The sequence below is a fragment of the Artibeus jamaicensis genome, unplaced genomic scaffold (genome assembly GCF_021234435.1).
Source record: "Artibeus jamaicensis isolate MK-2021 breed Jamaican fruit bat unplaced genomic scaffold, CSHL_Jam_final contig_391, whole genome shotgun sequence".
Lineage (NCBI taxonomy): Eukaryota > Metazoa > Chordata > Mammalia > Chiroptera > Phyllostomidae > Artibeus > Artibeus jamaicensis.
Window position 1 is genome coordinate 18,245,882 of NW_026521814.1, and position 24,816 is coordinate 18,270,697.

At 37.6% G+C, this 24,816-nt stretch overlaps 1 protein-coding gene across 1 annotated transcript in view; it reads left to right on the forward strand.

Moving 5' to 3' along the window:
- The first annotated feature begins 3,583 nt into the window (after positions 1 to 3,583).
- The window catches only part of ITPRID2 (ITPR interacting domain containing 2), a 37,134-nt gene continuing 15,901 nt past the window's right edge, over positions 3,584 to 24,816 (forward strand). The window contains exons 1-10 of the mRNA XM_037130027.2: positions 3,584 to 4,073; positions 4,429 to 4,474; positions 7,502 to 7,551; positions 8,391 to 8,447; positions 10,380 to 10,419; positions 10,506 to 10,604; positions 12,017 to 12,225; positions 13,311 to 14,005; positions 20,790 to 20,862; positions 24,656 to 24,744. Of these exons, the coding sequence (XP_036985922.2) occupies positions 3,863 to 4,073; positions 4,429 to 4,474; positions 7,502 to 7,551; positions 8,391 to 8,447; positions 10,380 to 10,419; positions 10,506 to 10,604; positions 12,017 to 12,225; positions 13,311 to 14,005; positions 20,790 to 20,862; positions 24,656 to 24,744 (1,569 nt within the window). The 5' untranslated portion in view covers positions 3,584 to 3,862. The remainder of the gene's footprint in view (positions 4,074 to 4,428; positions 4,475 to 7,501; positions 7,552 to 8,390; positions 8,448 to 10,379; positions 10,420 to 10,505; positions 10,605 to 12,016; positions 12,226 to 13,310; positions 14,006 to 20,789; positions 20,863 to 24,655; positions 24,745 to 24,816) is intronic.

A 24,816-nucleotide genomic window follows, 5' to 3' on the forward strand; every position in this document is an offset into this window, starting at 1 on the left:
GGATTGTTAGCTATATTGATGTTTCCCTATGAGGATGATGAACTAGTATAATAATCCTTGAATATTTGCTAATGTGAAATAATATATAATAGGGGTAATTATAGACCTTAAGTATGTGATTTTGTTACTTTAAAATATGTACAAAAAACCAGCCCTGGCTGGTGTGGCTCCGTGGATTGAGTGCCAGCCTTCGAACCAAAGGGTTGCCATTTGATTCCCCATCTAGTGCACATGCCTGGGTTGCAGGCAAGGCCGCTGCCAGTAGGCGGTGCCCAAGAGGCAACTACACATGATCTTTCTCTCTTCCTCCTGTCCCCTCTCTAAAAATAAATAATAAACCTTTAAAAATAAAATATGTACAAAAATAAAATATGTACAAATATTTAATGATTAATAATGACTTAAAGGAATATATCAAAAATCGAATCTAAGACTAATGGCTTTTCCTCATAGTTCAATTATAAAATTTATAAATAAAATTTTTAAAGTTTTTGAATAACTCACTTGCTGAATAACACATTTATTTCATTCTCTTTTATCCTATGGCAAATGATTCCACTGTTATCCTTGGAAATGATAAGAGGTATATTGAGAGACCCAAAAGATTTCATGTTGAAATGCATTTCGGAAATAGTGAATTAGAAAAGTTAAATCTTTTTTTTTCTTTAAAGTAAATCTGGAGGACTTCTGAAGTCTTTGACATTAGCTTGACTGGGTTGAGGTAGGGAGAGATGAGGCTATAACATGTAGTGTTATCCGAACTTATTTGACATGGGATTTTCCTCTACAGGTAATCCTATTGAAATATAAAATGCTGCTCTGCTTGTTTGATCTGCATTCTACTTTTGTACACCTCCCAGCTCCCCTTTGTCTTAATAAATGGTGAAAATTTGGTAAATTGCATTGCTACCACTTTCTGGTCACATTCTGAATTTATTAAGATTTCCATGCACAAAATAAAATTTTGATTCCGTAAATATTATTAAAGAAATAATACCCTATCTAGAACCAAAATCCTCTAACTACCTAATAGTAAATCTTGTTTTGTAATTTTGAATTATGTGTTAAAATCTGGAAAAGCAAAAAATAACTCATGTAATTGAACTGAGCATAATGTTTCAGTTTCGATATAAGCTTTCCCATTTAAAACTACCTAATTTAACCTGAGTATATTTTCGGTCCTAACCTGAATTTACGGCATTTGAAAAATTCAGCTGCATAAGTATGAAGATATATGCCACTTACTAGTATAAGAATAATTTTCCCCTATGAAACTGATTTTTGCCTTCTGCAATGTAATCATTCCAATAGCTGTACTGAGCACCTACTTTATTCCCTGTGACTCACATCACCTTGGGAAGGTGTGTCACAGATGAGGAATGTGATGACATTAGCTGTCTTGCCCTAGGCCATACCACTAGAGAGACCGAAACAGATTTCAAACACCCAAGTCTGACATGCTGAGTCTGACACCAAGACCCTGCTGTCCCGCTATAGCATGCTGGATGGAACTAACCACATGTACCGTACATGTGTTTCTTTCTCCATCGTGTGAGCATCAGTGACCTAGACATTATTCTTATGCAAAGCTTCTGCAGTGTGGATTTGCAGTTGGTCTATAACTCAGTACTTGTTTGGAAAAACAATCCTTGAAGGAGTGAACAGCTAGACTCTGGTATGGCATTTACTCTCAAATAAATGAAACCCCTTGGACATTTTTTAAAATCTCAAAGTTGAGAATACAGTTTTAACCTCCTACTTCTTAAAATAACTTGCTCTTTCAAGAATTTTCTTCTCTATTATTTCTGTGCTTAACATATTTCATTAAAAATTACTACGTAGAAGAAAACATATGATTGTGCTACTGGAAATTCAATAATTGCTCTTACCTACTGGAATTTTTTTCTTTTATTATTTGACTTAAGTGATTTCATTTTTAAATATAAAATATGGTTCATTATTGCTTTTTTCAAGAATTCTTTGTCTAAAAGTGTATTTAAAAAATAACAAAACTAAATAAAAGATAATAGGTCTTAGAGAAACAACATGAAGTAAACATTTCACCCATTTTATTATCCCTTCTGAAGAACATAAAGAATAGAAAATTTACTGTAGAAGAACTCATCATTTCTTGTGGGATTGTGACTGTACTAAACACACAAAGGGTGCAGGAAGAATACCGAGAAATGCTCTTTAGTCTCTCAGATTACAATTTGGCTGGGAAGTCAAACATGCCCTCAGAGGCTAGTCATATTATTTACTGCACAATTCAGTCCCCAAATAAATGATATAGACATTCAGTTGCATATCAGGACATCGTGGGAGAGACGTGACTGAGAGTGGTGGAACAGGGTAGTGATGGAAATGTGCTGGTTTGGTGGGATCTTGAAGATCATGAAGGTATAGAACAGAAATGAACTGAGAATTGAGAATACATAGTCAGCGACAGCCAGTGGCAATGATGGAATTGAAGATGGGAGCAGCATCTGGGTAGGGTGGGTCCCACCAGGGTCCTGAATGAAACTGGCAATACACTTCGTTCTCTGTGGCTTTTGACCAGAACCTTTGAGTGCCTCTTCCCTCACTCTTTCACCTTTCCACAGGCAGCTAGACTTTGGCCTATTTTGAATGGCCATTAATCTGCTAGCTGCTTTTGCCAAAGGACTCTTGAAGGCTGAAAAATCTTGAAAACTCAAGAGTAATGGTAAAATTTTAAACCATAAGAAGAAAGTAACATTGATCTGGCTCCCTTCGTAATTCCTAGAATACATAAGGCCCAGAATGACATTAAGATGGTTCTGTAAAGTTAGTCTGGGTTTTGGATATAATTTTATAGCTATGGTAAATAGCAGTTCCCGTCTGATTTTGAAGAGGATTTTATAGTCTTCCTGCTGAGAGTTTAAAAAATAACCAAAGGGAATACTCAAGCTCATTTGAAAAACAGTTCTGAACCTCGAGGCATTGGTTTCTCGCAGCATCTTGTTGCTTCAAAATCCAAGTACATTTTCCCAGCTATTACTCCTTGCTCTATTTTTCTTCACCTCTCCATGTGAAACTTCAACGTGGAATTTCCAGATTAAATTTTTTCTCAACTCATTTGAATACATAACACAACCATATAAATAACTTTCTTTAGCACGAATGTAGCATGGTCTTTCCCAGTTTTGACATTTTGAAAAGACAAGGACGACGAGGGCGCACTTTTCTTCCACCTTTTTCCACAATTCCTTGAACGCAATTCTTTGGACTCCTCGAATAATATCCAGCGAACAGACACTTGTTTTGACGCGGTGAAAAGCCCCTTTAGGGAGACCTGGCCTTTCCACATTTTGCTTTGGAGTACAGAACTTTCAAGGAAGAAACCAAACTAACAAACTAGCAAACAAACCTCGCCCACTCCCCAGGGCGGCGGGCTCCAGCACTCGGCGCCCGACGCGCCCTCCGCGCCCCGCCCCGCGCACCCCCAGCCGGAAGGGGGCGTGGGACGCCGCCAAGGGAGGGGCGCGCCGACGCGAGGCCGCAGGCCCGGCCCCAGGCGCGTCGGGCGGGGGGCGGGAGGCGGGGACCAGGGAGCCTCGGCTGGCGGGCGCTTGGCTCCCAGCGGCGCCTGTTCGGGCCACTAGCGCTCCCGCGCCCAGCCGGCTTCATGTGAAGCGCCGGCCCTCCGCCTCCTCCCTCCCCTTCCTTCCCTCCCTCCCTCCCGTCCCCTCCTCCTCCTCCTCCTTCTTCTCCTCCACCTCCGGCGCCCGCTGCCCCGGGCCCCCAGCCCGGCGGGGCGCTGACAGGAGGGGCGGGGGTCTCCGCCACCGCCTGGTCTCTCGCAGGCTCGGGTGGCTGGGGCAGCGGAGCCGCTGGTGCGGCCATGGACCGACCCCTGATGGCGTCGGCAGAGGCGGAGGAGGAACTGGAGTGGCAAGTGGCGAGTCGCAGGAGGAAGGCCTGGGCCAAGTGCCGCGGGTCCTGGCAGGCGTCGGAGACTGAGGACCTGTCCACAGAAGCGACGACGCAGGACGAGGACGAGGACGACGAGGAGGAACTCCCGGACGCGAAGCTGCCGGCGGCCCCGGCGAGAGGTCGGTGCGCCCCCGCGGGCTGCGGCGGGTGGGGGACTCGGGGAAATGCGGGCTGGCGGGCTGGGGGAAGTCTCGTGCGCCTTTGGGCGCCTCGGGACAGTGGCGGAAGATCCTCCCGGCCGAGAGGAGAGGAGACGCTTCCGACCTTTAAACACGCGCGCTTGGCAAGGAGTCCACGGCGTCGACGCAGACGCCCGGGTGCCGTCCCGCTTCTCTTCATACGGACCCTAAGACACGTTGCCTAGGCTGCGTTTTGCCCTCGGTAGATTTTCCTCCATGGAAGTGTCCAGGTTTACTCCAGTGTTGGAGTTCTCCTGGTGTCGGTAACGACCTGCCCCTTCCCTCTGCCCCGCAGGAAACGTGCCCAACGAGAAGATCGCGATATGGCTCAAAGACTGCCGGTGAGTCCTCGGTGGCGCCGCTCGCGTCTCGGAGGGAGACCCGCTTAGTTTGGACGCCCGAGCCCAGTGACTGGGGCCGCGGTCCGCGTGGGTCGTATGGCCGTTGTAAGCTGTAAACCGGACCGGACCGTGAGCCTGGCAATAGCTTCCTTCTTTAAGTGGTTAGAAATGGAAGTACTGTGACTGCCGATTGTTTGGTGACCGGGTTACCTTTACAGTTGTTGGGACTTGAGCTCCGGTGCACGATGTTAGTTTGCATGAGAGATCGCATACCTAAAACAGATAATCACGGTATGCTGTTCTGCTTGCCTTGCTTTCGAAAGGGTTTTTCACATTTCATACAATATTTCATTTTGCTTTTGTTTTGACATCTGTACATCTGGCTTCCAATCATTTCCCTTTCGTCTGTGTTTTAGATGAGTTTACTTAACTACAGTACACTAACTGGGTTTTAGTTTTTTTTGTGTGCCTTAATTCTGTTTGGAGAGCTGTTAAAACTAACTTTGTTCTTGTAACTTACTTCTTGAAAATACATTTGTCAGATGGCGCTGGAATTCGCGGCAAGGAAATAGAGTTTTGAAGGCATTCAGACAGCATAAATCTGTTTAATTACATACTTTGGGAACTGGTACAAACATGTTTGATAAGGTAGAGGAGCTGAATCATATTGCAAGTAAATCTTGCCACAATGAAATGTGTTTGTTACACATTTTATTTTTTCCAATTTATTTGCTGCTTAAAAATCTCATGCGAAGAATGTTGCGGTTTAACTTCGTTTAAGATGTTTGCTTTTGCACGTATTTTTGGCCGTGTCATTTTGAGCTTTTCTTCATCTTTTGTTCAAGTACCAGAGTTTAACAGGGAGGGAAAAGTGATTCTCATATGTACCAGTTTATTTTTCTATCCCCAAGATAAATAAAGTATTGGCCACTACTCTATTGATGTCCTGTTTTGATGAATTGCCTGGAGCCTTCCTGAACACTTTATTACAGAACTCCTTAACCTTTATTGGGGTGTCATAAACCCTCTGAGATATGATGAAATATATTGACCTTCTCTGTATAAAGATGCACAAAAATGTTTAAGAGCAAGGGAGGAATCACATTATGTTTATAATGTAAAGGAGTTAAGAATGTATAAGAGATCATATCAGATATCAGGCAGATCTCCTTGATTGTCTCAAGTATGTGGTAAATAAGTGTATCTTTTAAGATAAATGCATTGGGCCAATGCTAGTATTTACCAGGACATACCATGTTTGAAAATTCTAGAAGTTTATTGCTAATCTCAATTTATGTAGGCAGATTTGATAGTTTGCTGCTCCCTTTTCTCAAAGGTTTCCTTTTTGTTCTTTATAGTTGCACCTGTTCTGTACAAAGGTGGCATTCATTTGTACCTGGGAAAGCTAAGCAAGTTTTTTAATGTTGGCTTTATTATCACAGATTTGACTTCTGGGATATATGCAACTGTAATCTCTTTTCTGTAACAATTTAAAATCCTTCCCAGAGCTGAGCATCTATCTATTTTGTACATTAGATACAAATGGTCTGAAGACAGCATTTTGCCTGGATTAGTTCTTTGTTTTATTATTGCTGTCCATATCCTGAGTAAAGATACCATGCTGTCTTTCCTTAAAGGGAATCTTTATTTTTATAACCATTTTTTTTTTTTTGCTAAGTGGAAACAATTTGCTTGAATTAGCATCTAAGAAGGGACAGAGTTTTTGATAGAATTTGAAAGAGAGCAGTTATAAGAGTGAGATACTTGTGTCAGAAGGAGAATGCCAGTGCTATTCTGCTTGTTTGCCGCTTTGTGTCAGTGCACAAACCGCTGGATACATCTGCACAAGGAATGATACAGTGTTTTGTCCTGAGAAAGTAGCCCTGGAGAATGACTTTTTTGATGGCATAAATTAGAGTTTTATTAAAACATATGCAAAAACTTAGCTCAGTTGTTTCATTAATAACTTTATGGTAGTTTATGATTCTTTTATTAAAATGTTCTTTTATGAAAAGATTCTTTTATTAAAAGAATCATAAAAGTTATTAATTTTACTAAAGAAGGACTGATTTTCAAAGAACTGCCATTGCTTGTATATTTGCAGAAAGTCAATGTTTAATTGGCATTTCAATAACATTTAATTTGGAAACTGATATTTTTATGTTGATCCTATGTCTGATGGGATTTTTAACAGGTATAAATTGTTATGCAAGTAGACCTTTCAAAATAATCTGTTTCTTTAACACAGTTTTGAGAGAGAAGTGAAAATCATTTCTGCATTACAAAAGAAATTCCACAGTTATCTGTGAACTACAAGAATGTGAAAAGGATTTTAATGATGGCTAGTTCTTAAGATTGATTTTCAAGCCCACTTTTTAGTAATTTCCTTTTCAGAGTTAAATGAAGAATATATATATATATATATATATATATATATATATATATATACTTTTTAACTTAAAAAAAGAAAAGAAATCTCTAACTTCTCCATTTATATATATTTAAAAAAGCAGTTGGGGTAAGGGAGTTGCCCAGTGGTGCTTGAAAATGCAAGTGACAGATGGAACAGATCAGATTTAAGAAAACTGTTGAGCCTTAGTTCTAACTAGAGTCTGACATCTTAATTTTTTGAGATAAAGATTTGCCCTTTTTTAATTCTGTTTTTCTGTTTCTAGGGAGAGGACTGAGGGAAGTAGACATTTTTTAATTCCTGTTGTCCCCCTCTTTTTGTGTTCTTGTAAAGAAACTGCCAGTTTGTATCATTTGTAATTGTCATTCTTGCTCTTAATTGCTGGCAGATCAGATGTGTGATTAAATCATTCCTGGTAAACTGACTTGACATAGGTATTTGCTTAGTTAGTAGCATATTACTTATGTAATGCACTTGCATTCCTTGTGTGTTTGGGAGGAGAGGAACACTGTGATTAGAAGTTTGCTTTGCTATAACCTTTTAAGTGTCAGGCTGTGCAGCAACAGCTCTCCAGACAGCTTTTCAAGACTGAGGTGTATGTGTTTATGTGGTTTCAGTACCCCGTTGGGAGCCTCACTGGATGAGCAGAGCAGCAGTACACTCAAGGGTAAGGAAAAGTTGCCTTTCCAAATTGTTGTTTATCAGTGTCCTGCTTCATTTGTTCTTTGAGTGAAAGTGTGTATGTATGTGAATCATAAAAGCAATGTTTGTGTTTAAAATATCTTCTTCTGCGATAGAAACCAAAAGGGAGAAATCGTGTCAATAAACTTTAAAACAATGGTGAGTTTAAGTAAGCAAGTTACCAAACCTTTGCACAATGTGAAATTTATATTTTTATTGTCCAGGTTAAGGTATTATAAAGGCTAATTAAATATAGAAATATGATATGAGACCATAAGGAAGATATATATTGAGTAAGCTGCTAGATCAGCCTTAGTGCTGTGTATTTCTTTGCTTACCTTAATGACATTGCCACACCTGAAATTTACCAGCTGCAGAAGACAGAATTCTACAAAGTACAACGAGAATGTGCAGGTGGTGGCATATGAGAAACACTTACAACTGTATCAGGAAAACCTGGCTAGAGCTCCTGACTTAATAATATAAGTGGCGTGAAAGGAATGATTGCTCCAGGATCTGGTTTTCCATGAAATTCTTGGGTAAGATGTCATCTATTTGAACATCTTCAGAGGCTTAAGTATTAAATGCCCTATTAGATCAGCTTCTAAGAACTTCACCTGGCTGCAAATCATGGTGTCTTTATGATGAAGTTCATACTTGCTTCTTGAAGTTGTATAATCAGAATAATTTCTGAGGGCATTCAGGCCTGAAACACTCTACTGTGTCTTATATTTTGTTTGGTGAGTTTGGTTTACTAAGACAATGATTTTACATAGGGATGAGGAAGAATGAACACCAGGATGAACTTTCTGATGTTTCTTTCAGGTGTGCTTGTGAGAAATGGAGGAAGTTTTGAAGATGATTTGTCACTGGGAGCTGAAGGTATGTTTGAAGAGAACTATATTTTTATATAGTTGTACAATTAAAACAGAAAGAAAGAAAGTTGATTGCTTTCAGGTTTTAAGATCCTCATAACTAAATGTAAAGGGCTTGAAAATGGCTCAGGCAGATTTTATAGAACCTTTTATATGTTAATAATCCAGTCAGTCCCTATAGGATACACACAGGAGAGGCTCTGAAAGACCATGTGAAATGTCCGTGTGTCTTCCTTGGACTTAACTGCTTAAAGGACAACAGTGGTGATATCACTGAGGGAAGAATCATCTCACAGAAGGAAGGAAACTTAAATATTTATACATGAGAAAACTAAATGGAAGCTTATTTGTAAGTTTTCACAGATTATATAATCTTTTCCTGTGGGTTTATGATAAAGCTTTCTACATAAAACTAAGAGTTTATTATTTTGTTATTTTACTGGTACTTTAAGGATATTTTAATATCCTTGATGCTCTGCTGTTTGTAAATCAATCTGTATGATTATTGAGAACCTTCCAATAAATATTGAAATGTCTCGAATATAGTAGTTTTTATGATCACTATTAATATGCTTTTCAAGGAGTAAACTATTTGTGAGCGGCTTTAGCTCTTTGCTTCCCAGTCGGTGCAGTTGAACATGTTGTCAACTCATTTTAAATGCATTTCAGTGTTACCGTAAAGAACACGTTGACATTTGTCTTCGTCGTTTCTTTGCAATATGGAATTATTTTTTTAAGACTTAATTTTTTAGAGCAATTTTAGATTCACCAAAAAAATTGAATAGAAGTCACAGAGGTTTCCCATGCACTTCCTGTCCCCTTGTATATAGCCCCCCCCATTATCAACATCCCGCCCCACAGGGGTATGTGTGTTATGGTTGATGAACCTGCAATGAAGCACCGTAATTACCCAAAGGGTGTAGTTGCACTAGGATTTATTCTTGTGCATTTTTCCATGGGTTTGGACAAATGTGTAGCCATCACTGGAATGTCACATAGCATATTTTCACTGTCCTAAAATCCTCTTTGCTCTGCCTACTTGTCCATATTGAATGGTTGTATTTATAGGAAACCAGACCATAAAAGGGTGTCCCAGAGAAGAGTGGAGTTACAACTTTGTTTTACTGAAAATTATTTCAACATTATTTTTATTCATTCAGTAAATATTTATTGGGTTGCTCTTTGTTAGGGATCTCTCTGGTTGATGTACAAAAAGACAAGAAATCATTGTAGTTTTTCACAGATCAGAAATAAAATCTGATGTGCTAAAATAGACGTTTTAAATTGATTTCATTCTTTATGCGTGTCTTAAAAAAAGGTTAAATGAAGTAAACTTAACTTACTCTAAACTTAACATTAATGATGTTTATCTGTTTAGAACTTGTGAGTCTGGGATAAATTTGAAAGGCAATTTTTAAAAGAAAACTTACTTTGAAAACAGTAGAAATTTTTTCAAATGAGTGCATTAAAAAGTGTTTGTAACTGGCGTGAATGTCCAGCGTTAAAAAAAAATTACATAAGGAATTGATACATGCTATTGTCACACTTAAATAATGCTGAACCATGTTTCTGCTATTAAGATATTCTTTATTAACAGTTTTGACATTGAATAATTACACGTACCACATGTGGTGTATACCTTCTTACCACTTACTTCTAAACTGTTAAAGAAGTTTGATAATCTATGTATCTTTTTATTTAAACATTCAATGGGAGTAGTTTTACATTGCTAACTCACAAAAACACCTTCCAAAAGCTAGTGGTTCTTATCAATCTGTATATTGCTTTTAATTATGCAGATTTAATGAGTAAAGACCAGAGTTTGGCATATTAGGCATTTAACAGTGTATTGTGGCTAATTTGCTTTCTTGATGATTGTATCATAGTAGTTACTGTCCTACTAACAACTGTATTGGAAATTTATTCTTTTTACTTGCAGCCAACCAACTTCATGACACTGATGCTCAAATTGAAAACGGGTATGTAACTGTGTTTGTTTTCTTCCTTTTCAAAAATGAAGGACGTCTAGGAAAATAGGTTTTATATAGCCTAATTTTGTTTACAGTGGTGATATCTTGGCCAAAGAGAGAAGACTACAGTTCCATCAGAAAGGAAGAAGTATGAATTCCACTGGCTCTGGGAAAAGTAGTGGGACAGTCTCAAGGTAACTCACTATGAAATCATGCTGTGAGTGTGTTATAGATAACCTACTCTCGCAACTTTCAGACTTGGATTTGGCTTAGTAGTATGGAATCCCAAGCGTTTCTTGGTTCAGCATGATTGACAGGAGCTGCTGCTGCTTTTTAAAACATTAATACTAAATAGAAAGCATCAAATATGTTCATAGTGCTATTGGAACTCATCATAAGTATCTTGAGCCCTGTCAACAACTAGAAAGAGGAACTCTGTAGTGGAGTGACTTCTGCTTCCCAAATTCTTCATTCGGAGAGGGTCTTGAGTTACTCTGACATAAAAATCAAACTAAACTTTTCTAATTTAAAGCTTGATATTTAAGCATAGATTTTGTCCTTCATACTAAACCAAACCTCTTTAATATATATATATATAATATACATGCATATGTGTATATATTTTGATAATATATGTCATATATGTATATAGTCTGATGCATATATGTATATATGTATATACATATATGTGTATGTATATATGTATATGTATATACACATATATGTGTATTTATGTATCAAAATACATATCAAAATATCTATTTTGATGTATCAAAATAGCAGGTATGTATCAAAATAGCAGATACAAGTGCCTCTGAACCAGTTATTCAAATTATCACATTAGAACTCGAGCATTTTATCTGAAACGTGGACATTTTCTTCTGTTCATGTTCTGTCTCTGACAGTTCTGTTTTTCTCAGTGAGTCTCAGCGTGGGTTGTCAGTGATATGAGACGATGGATAATAAATGTTCAATTCCCGATGGCATTAGTGTAAGGAGGTCCCTTTGTGTCACCCATACCCACCTTGCTCCTCCTACTTCCTGAGTGGCAGTAGTTAGGAAAAAGTTGAAAGTAAGCTCCTCCCTCACTTTCCTGAGACCAGGTTGTTACCTGTATTGCTCTACTGGGACAGACAAAGACAGTAGAAAAGTTCAAGTTCTACAGAATGTCACTGGGTACCAAAGTTCTACCAGCTTCCTGATGTGTTTCCCCCTTTTCATTTCTTCTTTAATCTTTTTATTCCTATTCTTCTCCATCTTTCCTCATATTGTTTTAGCTGCTTTATTGGGAATCTTTTAAAATGACAACAAAAATAAGGTGAGAAATGACTAGAGAATCTTTTACTTTTTTGGCACACTGAATAATTGAGTGCGTTCTTACAGGTTAGCTCTTTTTTCCAGTACTGAGAAGCCTGAGAGAATGGACCTTTTTTAAAGGGTTATTTATCACATTTAGTACACAGTGTAGAAAGATACGGAAATAATGGTTTAAAGCTGTAGAAAGTGATTTTATCACAGGGCAGCAGGAGTATGAATTTATAATGTAATGTGGATTTATAAACTTATTTTACATCTTGTTGTCCCCCCCCCCCCTTTTTTTTCATAGTGTTTCAGAATTGTTGGAACTTTATGAGGAAGATCCTGAGGAAATTCTTTATAATCTTGGATTTGGACGAGATGAACCAGATATTGCTTCTAAAATTCCGCCCAGATTTTTCAGTTCATCATCATTTGCGAGAGGAATAGATATTAAAGTATTTTTGAGTGCTCAGATGCAACGGATGGAAGTAGAAAACCCAAATTATGCCTTAACAAGTAAGGTTTTTAAATGTATATTGCTTTAAGCATATTTCTTTAAGAATTATAGCATCCACAGCAAGATGGTCTTATTTTTGTAAAGCCTTACTAATTTCTAGGACTACGACTAGAGATTTAATGATAGAGATTATCACAATAGCTATTTTACTTATTTGAAAATTTTATTATCACTAATTTACCTATTCTTCCCCTCCTCCCAAATTCTTTTTTGAAAGATTTTATTTATTTATTTATAGAGAGGGGAAGGGAGGGAGAAAGAGAGGGAAAGAAACATCAGTGTATGGTTACCTCTTGCGCGCCCCCTTCTGGGAACCTGGCCTGCAGCCCAGGCATTCGCCATAGACTAGGAATGGAACGGGTGACCCTTTGGTTTGTAGGCCAGTCCGCTGGGCCACACGAGCCAGGGCTCAAATCCTTGACTTAAGTGTTACCTTACAGAGTGACACTTGCTACCCTTGTAGAGCAGAAGTTGCTTGTAAAACCTTAGGCTCATAGCTGTCTTGGGATGACTTTTGTTCAAGAAGGAAAGAAGTTGGGGAAGAGCCTTGTTACTATTAAATGAAGTCGATACCAGTTCTTTCTCTGTAAATCTAAAATACCATGACTCATTTGGTAATGTTTATTCATATCATATCTTTGCTTATTTTTCTCAGTTGACCAGAAGTTTAAAAATAGGATCTCTGGTTAGTCCTTGGATTGGGTTTAAGAGATCTGTAAATCTGCCCTACTCCCTGATTAAAATGTGTGCTTCTGTGTACTTTATTAGGAGAACATTTGGAAGAGGCTTGGTGGAGTCCAAGGTCTAAAAACCGAATCACAGCTGTAGACCAATTCCTAGTCCTTTTCTGTTTTATTTGGTATTATTATGCTTTGTGCTTGTTTATGATTTTTAAAGCTAAATTCTAGTGCTTAGGGTGAAAAATCTCCGCAGTAAATGCAGAGAAGCTTTAAGTGTTCAGTAAGGGGAAAGTTTTTTGGTTTCATAATCTTTTTGATCTAAGTGCAGTTGTTGGAGTCCTGAATAATAGTAATGGTTTTACATATAAACATATAAAATTAACACCTTTGTTTTCCCTTGGTAGGCCGTTTTCGTCAAATCGAAGTGCTTACTACAGTGGCCAATGCATTTTCTTCTTTATATTCCCAAGTCTCTGGGACACCTCTGCAGAGAATTGGAAGCATGTCCTCGGTAACCTCTAAGGAGACAGACTCACCTCCACCTTTAACCCGAAGTAACACTGCAAATCGCTTAATGAGAACACTATCAAAACTAAATTTATGTGTTGATAAAACAGAGAAAGGAGAAGGTAGTAGTCCTTCCCCAGCAATGGAAAAAGGAAAGATTCTGAATGTTTCAGTGAGTGAAGAAAGTGGCAGTAAAAATGATCAAAAGCCTCAAAAAGTTGTAAAGAAGAAGGACTCATCTTACATGTTGGCTACAGTTAAAGAAGAAGTATCAATTAGTTCAGCATCTATTATGGAGAATGCTGACATCGACAGACTTTCTGATGAAGCAGACAGTAATTTTAACCAAGAAACTGAAAGTGAACAAAGTAAAGAAACTCAAAGTCATGATAAACTGGGTGAGGAATCTGGTATTATAGAATCTGACTTAGGTAGTAGTTTCAACATGGCCAGCCACAGTGAGCTGGAAAATAGCAGTGAGGCGAAAACTGTTCAGACGTCCACAGCTGAAAAAGAGCCATGTGCGACGCTGACGATCCCATCCATCAGAAATATAATGGTACAACAGAAGGACTCCTTTGAAATGGAAGAGGTAAGTAAAATGTTACTAAGACTTGTTTCAAATAGTAAGGTAGGAAGAAAGTGCCAAAAATCTTTTTAAAATGAAAGGTGGCTAATAGATTTATACTAGGGAAAAAAATCTTAATTTTGACTTCTCAGATTTTTTGTGTTTCACAAACCAGTAAGTGGTCACAGGAATATGTGAAGTCAAGGTCATGCTATTTTATCAGCTCCTCTGGATCCTCTGTCATCCACTTCTGATACAGTACTTGAACTTTACCCCCTGTCTCTGAGTTTAAGATTTTGATGCCCTGAGAAAGTGCTGAGAGAATATTCATATTCAAGTCAATATTGCATAATAGTTAAAAACACAGGCTCCGGAATCAAACAGGTTTGAGTTTTGTCTCTGCCACCAAGTGGCTGTGCACCATTGGGCAAGGTTTTCTTAATGTATCTCAGTGCAAAGGGTAACTGTGAAGGAGACTTTGAGGGTGGGTTTCAGTATGGCACTAGGAAGAACAAAAAGATGGGCACTCGAAGAGGAGGGTACCTCAGGAAGGGCGTTTGAAAGGCCCCTGAGTAGGATTTCTGCAAGCCCAGAAGGGCAATGTTTAGCTGCTTTTTTCTTTTACCTTTGATAATCCTGCCAGTTTATATAAACTTGAGTTGGACAAGATAAAAATAATAATTTTGATTAGGTTCATATAACACTGCTTTTGAACGTGGGAACTGATTCTCATGAGCTGGAGCTATATAGCTTGGGGCAGAAAACTCAACTTTATCAAGCACCTACCCTACCATGCGTTAGGCCCTGTACTAGGTCCTTGAAGTACTTTCTCTCTCAAGTGTGGGAGGCAGGCAGGGGCTGTCTCATTTTACAAAGGAGGACAGTGAGGCATGTATATGTGGATATACATGTGTACTATTGAAGAGTTGTGGCTACAGATGTGCAATTTTTCTTTTAAAAATTTGTTACAGAATAATTTTACCTAGCTCACAGTGGTTTTAGAACCATCTGTCATTATGTTAGGGAATTGGAACATGGGATAACTGAGCCTGCCCATAAATGCCCTGTTAGGTGAGTGTGTATCTTTCATTAGTGAAGATTTTTTACTTATGGCAAAATTTCAGTTGTTGACATAGCCATTTACTTCTTTGAGGTCTTTTACTATATATCTTTTAATCCTTTAATTCCAACTAAAAAAATGAAACAAAGGGAGCTGGAGCAGCCCTTTGAAACATTTTACAGTATTTTGGTAAGCTTTTTTATTTTTTACATATTTTCATATTTCCCTCTTTAATTTCTAATTTATTATTATAATGAATTCAGAAAATGACTAATGAAAACTACTGTTCATTTCATTCCATTGTTCAGCTTCTCTCAGAATTCGTTGTGATCAGATCTTGTCCTAGCGCTCATGGAAGTGTAACTGCTTACCTTCAATCAGGGGCCCTTTGTGTGACAGTCGGATATGACAATTTTTTTTTGTTTTAATACAAATAGAGTATAAAAATTTAAACAGATTATGTTAGACTTTTGCAAATTGAACATCTGTGACTGAGATGAGAAGATACTCTCTTATGTTGCTTTTTAATTTCTGGAATTCTTGAAATTTACACTGTAGTTTTAAAAAAATTATTGATACCATAAACATAAATGGTCTTTAAAAGGTTTATAGAGTGCTAGATAGATGTGCTTTGGCCACAGTTAACATTTAATGACAGGCTGGGTGGTTTTTTTTTTTTTTTGCTCCCTCTGCTGGCAAAAAGCTCTAAATGAAAAGAAAGTAATGTAACATGGAACATTCTTCTGAGATACGAGAGTACACACATTGGTGGTTGCAGAATAGTGGAATAATTTATTTTCAAAGAGAGAATATATGATGAAACATAGCTCCGTTGTGAAGATGGGGAATTTTAAGTGTGATGGATCCTGTTCTTCAGACATGTTTGAAATGGATAAAAAGCTCCTAGAATTGTGTTTTTTTCTTTTGAGAAACTTTAAAGAGAGTGTGTAGAACAATGGATAAAGAAGGGAAATAATGTGTTTCTTTAATTTCCTCTCCTCCCAAGCATGGTTTGAATCATACTGACAAGCTGAGAGAACAATCTCGCTGAAGCAGACTATTAGATCCCATTCAAAGTGTTGTGACTGTTTTTCTTTGGGATTTTTTTCCCTTGAGGTTTGATTCCTATTGGGAAATTTTCTTCTTGTAAAAACAGTGAATAGCTCTAAGTCAGAGTACGCACTCTCTCTCCCTCAGTAAGGCAGTTTTCAGACAGATTGACTGCCAGCTGCTTCGGGAGTTAGGTAGGAGAAAACGGTGCAGCCGCGCATGATGAAGCTGCCCGTTCCGCTCGAGGCAGAAGGTAAGATCTGACAGTCACCAGGAGCAAAGAGAGGAAATAGTTGTCCTAAGGAAAATTAAATAGATGACAAGAATGACCTGGGGCTTGGAGAATGAAAGTGATTATTTATGTTAAGAGAAAGAAAAGGACCATAGGCTATTTTCTAAGAATAGTCAGTTTACCTTATAAAAAATGTTTTGTAGACCATTTAAAAATGTTTCAGTGTGTCTAAAAGTTGTAAAATCCTACTCTTGAGTTTTCTAATTGGTAAGACTTGTCTGATCATTCTCGTGTTTTTAAAATGGTTTATTTTGAATAAATAGATCATGATGACTCTAGAACCATAGATTAGTAGTATGGACAATTCACAATGAAACCAAAATGATTCTATTCATTAAGCAGTTGTTCTTCTTTTAGGTGTAATGGAAAAAGTTCTCATACTTAAATGTGAGAGGAAGGAGGACTTTTATCTGTACATTTTTGTAAATAGAGTGTTCTCTATCTCTTTATTCTGTAAATGAATTTATATTCAAATACAGATATGATTGGAAGTATACATAAGTTTTTAAGCTATCAGAGTTTTACTGAATGTTTCTTATTCTTGTCTTCACACTGATTGTTGATTTAACTAATGTACTTCATTACAACTGGTCCTCGATTAACATCATTTTACTCAACATTGTGTGGTTATAATGTTGATGAGATGCCATAGGAACTGAACTCTTGTTTATATCAACTAGCTAGCCTATGGGACGTTTGGTTTTGTTATACATCATTTTGCTTAAAGTCACAGGACTTGTCAGCAATGTTAAATGAGGGCTTACTGTATTTATTTTAGCCATTGAGTTTAAGGATTCCTTTTATTATATTTACTGGCCTGAGTTAAAGTGACCCCAGATCAGTCAGTTATGTTGTGCCTTTGACCTTTCAAATTTAACTGTATGTGTTTTGAAGGCAAGTATTGTTTCAGCAATAAAATGTGAACTGTAACCCATGGCATTGTACCAATGTTTTTAAAGCCCAGTTAACCACTAAGTTTTGCTATCTGGTGTTTATCTTAAAAAGTTAGCGCTTTTTTTTTTTTTAAAAAAAAAAAAGCATTTACCTAACAGTGAAAGTAAACCATATATGTGTATATGTGTTTTTATTTATTTATTTTTTATTTTATTTATTTCTCTTTAGAGGGGAAGGGAAGGAGAAAGGGAGAGAAACTTCAATGTATGGTTGCCTCTTGTGAGTCCCCTGCTGGAAACTGGCCTGTAATCCAGGCATGTGCCCTGACTGGGAATCGAACCAAGATTCTTTGGTTTGCAGGTCCGTGCTCAATCCACTGAGCCACACCAGCCAGGGCTGTACATGTGTTTTTAAAACTCAAAAGATTCCTCTTTAAGATAGAAATTTGAAACTAATCGTAGAATCATAAATTAGCACAGAGTGAGTACTTTGAGAACTCATTTTCTGGTTTTCTGCCTTTGCAGATGAGAAAGCCTTTTTCCCTCCCTAACATTTGATATTACATGACCGTTGTGGTCCACCATTACCTTTCTGAGAGTGATTATGTTCCCTTTGATATCAGTGCCTTACTGAAGTGAGGGATGCAGGAATGTCTCTGTAGGGAGTTCCTGGAGGGTGGAAGAGAGAGATCTGTTGTAGATCATTCCCACTTTACTGTTTCAAAATACTTACAATAACATTCCATCTTCCTAAGGGCCAGTGGGACTGGACTTTCACTGTTTAGTTTGCAGTTAAGAAAACTGAGATAATCTCACGGACAATAAACGAGAAGTCATGTGATGGATGCAGAGCCCATAGTGCTCCTTTGGAAACATCATGCTTTCCTCTGAACTTTTTTGAGATGTCATTAAATATTAGAACTGTAATTTCTACAGCTCCAATTTTGACTTTTAAAAAACTTCTGTACAGGTCTTTTTATACCTGAGAGGAAGTGTTATTTGAGTTAGAACATTCCACATATTGTTGCTCTGTAAAACACAATACACATGTATTGTACCTAAAAGATAAATGTGACAGGTGTTTTAAAAAAAAGCAAAAAAAACCCAAAGTATGTGCCTGCCATGGCAGCAGGACATTAGTTCAAAAGGCATGGTCTTTGTTTTATTAAAATGTCTTTTAAATGAAGTAACTCAAATGTGTGGGTCACTTCTAAAGCTTTAAATCCAAAAACACTGAGACCAAGTGATTTTGTCATTTTGGTTTAGTGAGGGGAGGGGCTTGAGGGTTTTTTTTTCATCCCGGTCATTTTAAGTATGGAAAGCTTCACACAATATAATATACAGATGATGTGTTATAAAATTGTACCCTGAAACCTATATAATTTTATTAGCCAATGTCACTCCAAAAATTCAATGAAAAGTAAAAGTTTCAAGCTTACACAAAGATGAGAGAAAATAGTCCATGCTGTATATCACTCAGTTCAGTTTTCATTACTGAGCAATAGTTAATTGAATGAAAGGCAGCCCGTAGCAAATGACCAGAATTCTACCTGGAATGGAAACCATTGAGTAGGGAAGATCATGCCACGTAAATATAAGTTCAGTGTTTGTGTCGTAATCTCCTGTTGTGCACCCCACCTCGAACACGACTGCTTTCCCTTGCGCCTCTGTGGCTAATAGTAGAATGTAGTCCGCTGAGAAATTGAGCCCCGTTACCGCCAGTGTGTCTGTTTCTGCCTTCCACAAAGTGAGTGATGACGTTGCTAAGTGTGCAAACGGATCCTGACTTTAGTAGTTTTACTAGTAAAACATGACACTTTCCTTTTTTAAAGGGCCATTTTCATTCAATTAGTTGTGGGAGTTGTGATAAAGGAGAGAGGGAATAGAGTGATTGGTTGATACAGTTTTTTTTTCTGCCATAGAGAAGCATCTTGACGGATAGTATACTGAGGATACATATTCATTCAGGTCATGGGTTTTTGTTTTGTGATTAATTTTGTAAATCTAAGGAACAAATATGTGATAAATCTATATTTAAAAATGAGTTTGTAATTTGCTGTATCATCATTGCTGTGCCTAAATTGAGATCCTAGAATATAATTAAGGAGATATTTGTATTTGTTTCATACTTTTTGGTCTGTTTGATATTTACTTTATAGAAAACTCTTTGAAGTAGGGTAGGCCTACATGGAGACTAATAATAGACCCTTTGTTGAATATAAAAAGAAAATGCATTTTGTTTCCTTGCACAGAAAACAATGGTTTTCCTGTTGAACCTTATGTCTGCTGCTTTGAAGAATATATTATGTTTCAGTAACAAAGAAAAGTAGAAACTATTTTATATGTGATTTATAGGAGGTGGTTTTAAATAGTGTGCTTTCAGTTTTCAGATTTATAAAGTTGGATTCATGGAACTGTTTAGAACAAAGATATGACAAATCAGATCAATTTTAAATTAGGTAATAGCACGTTTACCTCTGAGCTTTTTTTCATGTGGGTCATTCCACTCTCATTCATACGGAATATTTCTTACTTTTGAATGGATTCATAGCTCAAAACTACCAAGGTTTTGCCTAAAACCTGTTTGCTAATTGCTCTGATTTGTTCAAGATTTAAATCCCATATATTTGGTTAGTTTGGCCTCATTGCTAGGATTTTATTTATTAAGTACTAATTATTACAGGGTGTAAAGTGTTGGGAATTAGTATTCCCCCACCAACAGGCCAGTGTTCAATCTTAATATAGAGTTAGTTATGTTAGAAGGGATAGAGTATTTGGAGGGCGGGTGCAGTGAATAAGGAATCTGAAAATTCCTTAAGTATGTAGTTGTCCAGGTGGGGGGAAAAATGACAGTATAAAGAGACAGCTTTTGTGGATTTGATACCTTTTTTGGACAGTTTTCAGGGAGGATTTATGGTTAAGGATCTTTCAACATTTTCATCCTGTAATGAAACCTGCTTTTCCACTTAGAACTCCCAAGTTATGTCTTGAAAGAACAATTATGTCTGGACAAAGAAGACTTACACACAGGCAATTTTGGTCTCCCCAAATCTGTGGGGTTTCCCAGAATTCTGCAGTGTGAGTGCAGTGTGGCCTGTTTCAGAGATGTGGGACTTGCATTCGCCTCTGTGGCGTGTCGGCCACCCATGCTCTGCGGCAGTGGGTCAGTCAGTGCTGCTCCGGGGACTGGCCTTGTGCGTGGAAGTTCAGCATTTAGAGAAGAACTTTTTTAATGGGTCTCTGTGTCATATAATAGCAACTTTTTTTTTAATGCGGTAGTTTATACATGTAGTCATTTATCTTTCCCAGCTGCGAACTTGCATTCCTGTTCTTCACTGGAATATAGATTTGGGGCATTCTAACAATTTTGAGATACAGCATCTTGCAATTTTTAAATATATGAAGCTTTGGTACTCTTTTAGTTAGGTTGGTTTGTTTAACAAATGATTATCAAGAAGTATTCTCTTTTGCCATGGATTCTTTAAGTTTTAATTACTTAAAACTCTTCTTTAGGTTCAAAGTACGGAGGGAGAAGCTCCTCATGTTCCAGCCACTTGCCAGCTAGGTCTTACTAAATCAAAGAGAGGTAAGTAGACCAGTGTTCACCAGAGCACATTGCCAAAGTGTTATCAGTAGGTTTGGAAAAGGGATTTTACCCACCAGTATTTGTAGTACATAAAAGAGTAAAAAGACAGTTAACACAGGTATGCATGCTTCATTATGGTTTGGTTACAGAAGTTTTTGGATTCTTGAAGACTTTTGTGCTCATAAAGTAATTTTAGTTTGCTTTTCTTCTAATGACCTTGTCACACAATTCTGTGTACTTTAAATATGTTCCAGTTCTGTGTAGGGATAGATGGAAAGTGATAGAAAGAGCAACAGATTCAAGCCAACATTTTTACATGGTTATGATTAAAATATACACATGTAGTATCTACCTCTGGGCTTTCATTATTTAAATATGGCCCCTAGGTATGGTACATGAATATGTTTTTGGCAGAAAACACCAACATCTCAGCAATAGTTAACGCTAGTTAAATCAAATTCAAACTGTGGATCAAAGGTGAATGGCTGTAGATGTCTTTCTTCTTTTGAATTATTAATTATTGACCAGAGGACCTTTGAATCCATTTCTCTCACTTTTAATTTACAATAAGAAAAGCATGTCTGATCTTCTGTGAAGTCACAAAGTTTTGAGATTTAGAGAAAAGGAAAGAAGTTAAAATGACCACTGAAGGTAGGACTGTTTATTTTTAAAACTTTACACATGCTCAACCACCCTGTTTTTTTAAAGCAAAGATTCATATGTATGTTCCCGGAATAGGAAATTACATGTTTGTTTTCTTCTGATCTCTGAAATAACTTCATAAGAGACAATTTGCATATAATTTTTCTTTTATTGCAATATGGTACTAAGAAACACGAGCTCTGCTTACTACGCCACCACAGTTCTCATCAGACATAGAATGAAATTTGCTATTTACTTTTCCTCTCCTTGTAAGTGCATAACTACATGTATGTGTTTCTGAGCTGTACGGCTGCTACCAAGGAGTCTTTGCTTTAGATAGGTAGGCAAGGGCTATGTTGGAAAAAGCAGATCGCGCTGTGTCCAAAGGGACAGTAGAACCTTGGTTATTCCACTTGTATGTCTGTAGACTCTTTCTTATTCCTGAATCCTCATAGCTCAAAAATTTCAAGATTGTACCTGAAACCTGTTTGCCATTTGCTCTCTGATTTGTTCAAGGTTGAAATCCCTTACATTTGGCTAGTTTGTCCACATTACTTGGATGTGGGCAAATTTTATATATTTAAATAAAAACAATATAATTAGTTTAAGATCTTTCCAGCGTAAGCTTTCTGTAGGAAAGATGGAATGTGGTTTGTATTCACATCTGGGTTTCTTCCTGTTATGGTGTAGGGTCTCGTATTTCTGGTGGCAGAAGTGAAAATGGTAACATTTTTATGAATCACACTTTTATAAATTAACAGTAAAATGGTTTTATGAGAGAAAGGGAAAGAGAACAATGTAGTGTTTCAGTCATTTTTGAAGGTGGCCATCAAATTTTGATAATGCAAATATGTATCATAGATTAATGATAATTGCAGAATTAGAATCATTGGCAATGTATTTATTTTACAACTTTAGTAAAAATACATAAAGGGTAGATATAAAAATATTTTACATTGTATTAGTAGGACTTTAGAAATTACTAGGATGCTGAGAAAACCCTCCACACCGAGGCCCAGAACAGCTGAGCGGCTCAGTTCCTGGCACAGCCACCAACTCGGTGCATGTTTCGAGAGCACTGCAACATTTTCCTGATTTCAGAGGAGAAACAGTGTTTTCTTTAGCAAAGTATGCAGGCGTTCTGTTGTGTTTCTTTATTATACCGGTCAAGTAAAATTTCCAGATTTTGTTTTGTTGTAAGTTTAGTTGGTTTGCTCTAACTTCCCAGTTTTTAGTGAGAAACGTCTTTATCTCTTCAGCCAGGACAGAAGTCCATTTCTTTTTAGTTCTACCTTTTTCTGTGGAGAACAGTGCTTTTTGTGAAACTGAAATAAATGTCTAACTAGAGAACCTAGATTGTGATTTACAGGTTGCAGAGTAGTTTTACCTGCACTGTGCTTAGTTCCTCAAGTAAGCTTGTGAGATAGAGAGGAGAACTATTACTCTGCTTTGCAGAGGAGAGAAGTTATTGCTTACGGCAGGAGAACAGGAACTTGAACCCAGGCCTCCCTGTCCTTTCCACTGTCCGACACCTGCTTTGAAGTCTGGGCAGTCAGCACTCCGACCGAACCTGTGTGAACTTGGGGCTGACCACGGAGAGGTGAGCTCAGCACACGCTGTACTCCACTGCAGATCAGAGGGGTCTTAGCAGGAGAACCTGAGCACAGCTGGTCACTCAGGCTTCCCCGGACTCTCTGGCAGCTGGCCTTTTGCCCAACCAAATAGGCAGTTTCACTGCTAAATCCTTTAAGTGATTGCGTAATTCTGTTGTTTCTTTAAAGAGAATAGTTATCACTGATTCATTCAACAAGCATTTTTTATTGTTAGCTTGTATTAGATACTGGGATACAAAGAAGAATAAAGAAGGCTCCTGTCCTCAGCATGCTCACAATGTAGTTAAGAAAAAAAAAGACATATACATAATTAACGTGATTTGCTGTAACATAAGATGTTAATCCTTTTCTCAGTTAATATAGTGCATAATTAGTACCCGTGGTAATAACTGCTTATTCCAATTCAGTTTCACAATTACTCCAGTCTGCCTAGATTTATCACAGATATGGATCAATTTCTTATATACTTTTTATTATGCAGTCTGATTAACTTCCAAATGATATTACAGAATTATTCTAAATTATTAATGAGAAAAAATTACTTCATTCCACGATGCTCTAGGTTGAAATGGAAGCTATGGTGGGGTGTTTTTCAAAGTTAGGCAAACTTTGACTGATTTTGGATTTTATTCAGGCATATTGTGGAATTTGTTATTTCTATTGTTCAACTCTTAAATGAGTGAGTCTAGTAAGCACACTCTATGTAGCCTGTTGCTTGGGAAGTGCTACAGAACTTGAGTGCCTCGGGAAGCGCCTCCTTTAGTGAGTGTGCTGGCTGTAAAGCCCCCCCTGCAGTACTGGTAGGGTGGGTGGGTATGTCATTACACACGTGCTTGGTTGGCCTTCCCGCATACTTAACAATTTTGGCTTTAGGTTACGCTAACTGGGACTCAGAGTTTGGGCCAAAAACCAATCAGGGTTTTTTATAAGATTAACAATGTTATGTCGTAGTTGAACCTGTTTGAATTTTACACAGTTGTTATGAAAAAAATTGTTTCATAACTTAGAAGTGTTTGTATCATTTGAAACATTAGCAACATTTTGGTACCCTTGCACACAAATTATTTAACTTACTGGTCTTAATTATATCTTTATTTTCTTATTAGCAAGATAATAGAAGTTTTTATACACTACATTTAAATTTCTAATTTCACCCACTCCATATTTACACATTTCACTTTAACACATTTACATAATGGAAATTACTTATTTTAGGACTTTTATTTTAGTAGGGCTATTTTTTATTTGAAGTAGTTGTCCTCCAAGGATAAGACATTAATTGGACTGACCAAAATACATTATAATTAGAGCATAGTTAGCAGCTGAATGTGGAGAATCTCTGATAGGTCCAATTTTTGTTCGAATCTGACTTAACTCCTGTGCTTTGAAGCTATAATTTTGCATAAGTGGTGCATATTTTCTTTCCTAAGACAGAATCAATGTTTTGTATCCTGTGCTGTTGGGAATCACATACCTGTTACGTTGTTCTCATTAAAGTCATATTTAATGGTGTCATATGACCACGCTTCCTTTGGCAGATCATCTGCTGCGTTCCGCAAGCCAGCACTCGGACAGCAGCGGTTTTGCTGAAGACCCTGCAGACTGTGTCTCCCTTAACCATCTTCAGGTACCAAGCTCTGCTGTACAGGCGCTATGACTACTTCATATTTAGGCAGTTTTTTAGTACACGTGTATTTCA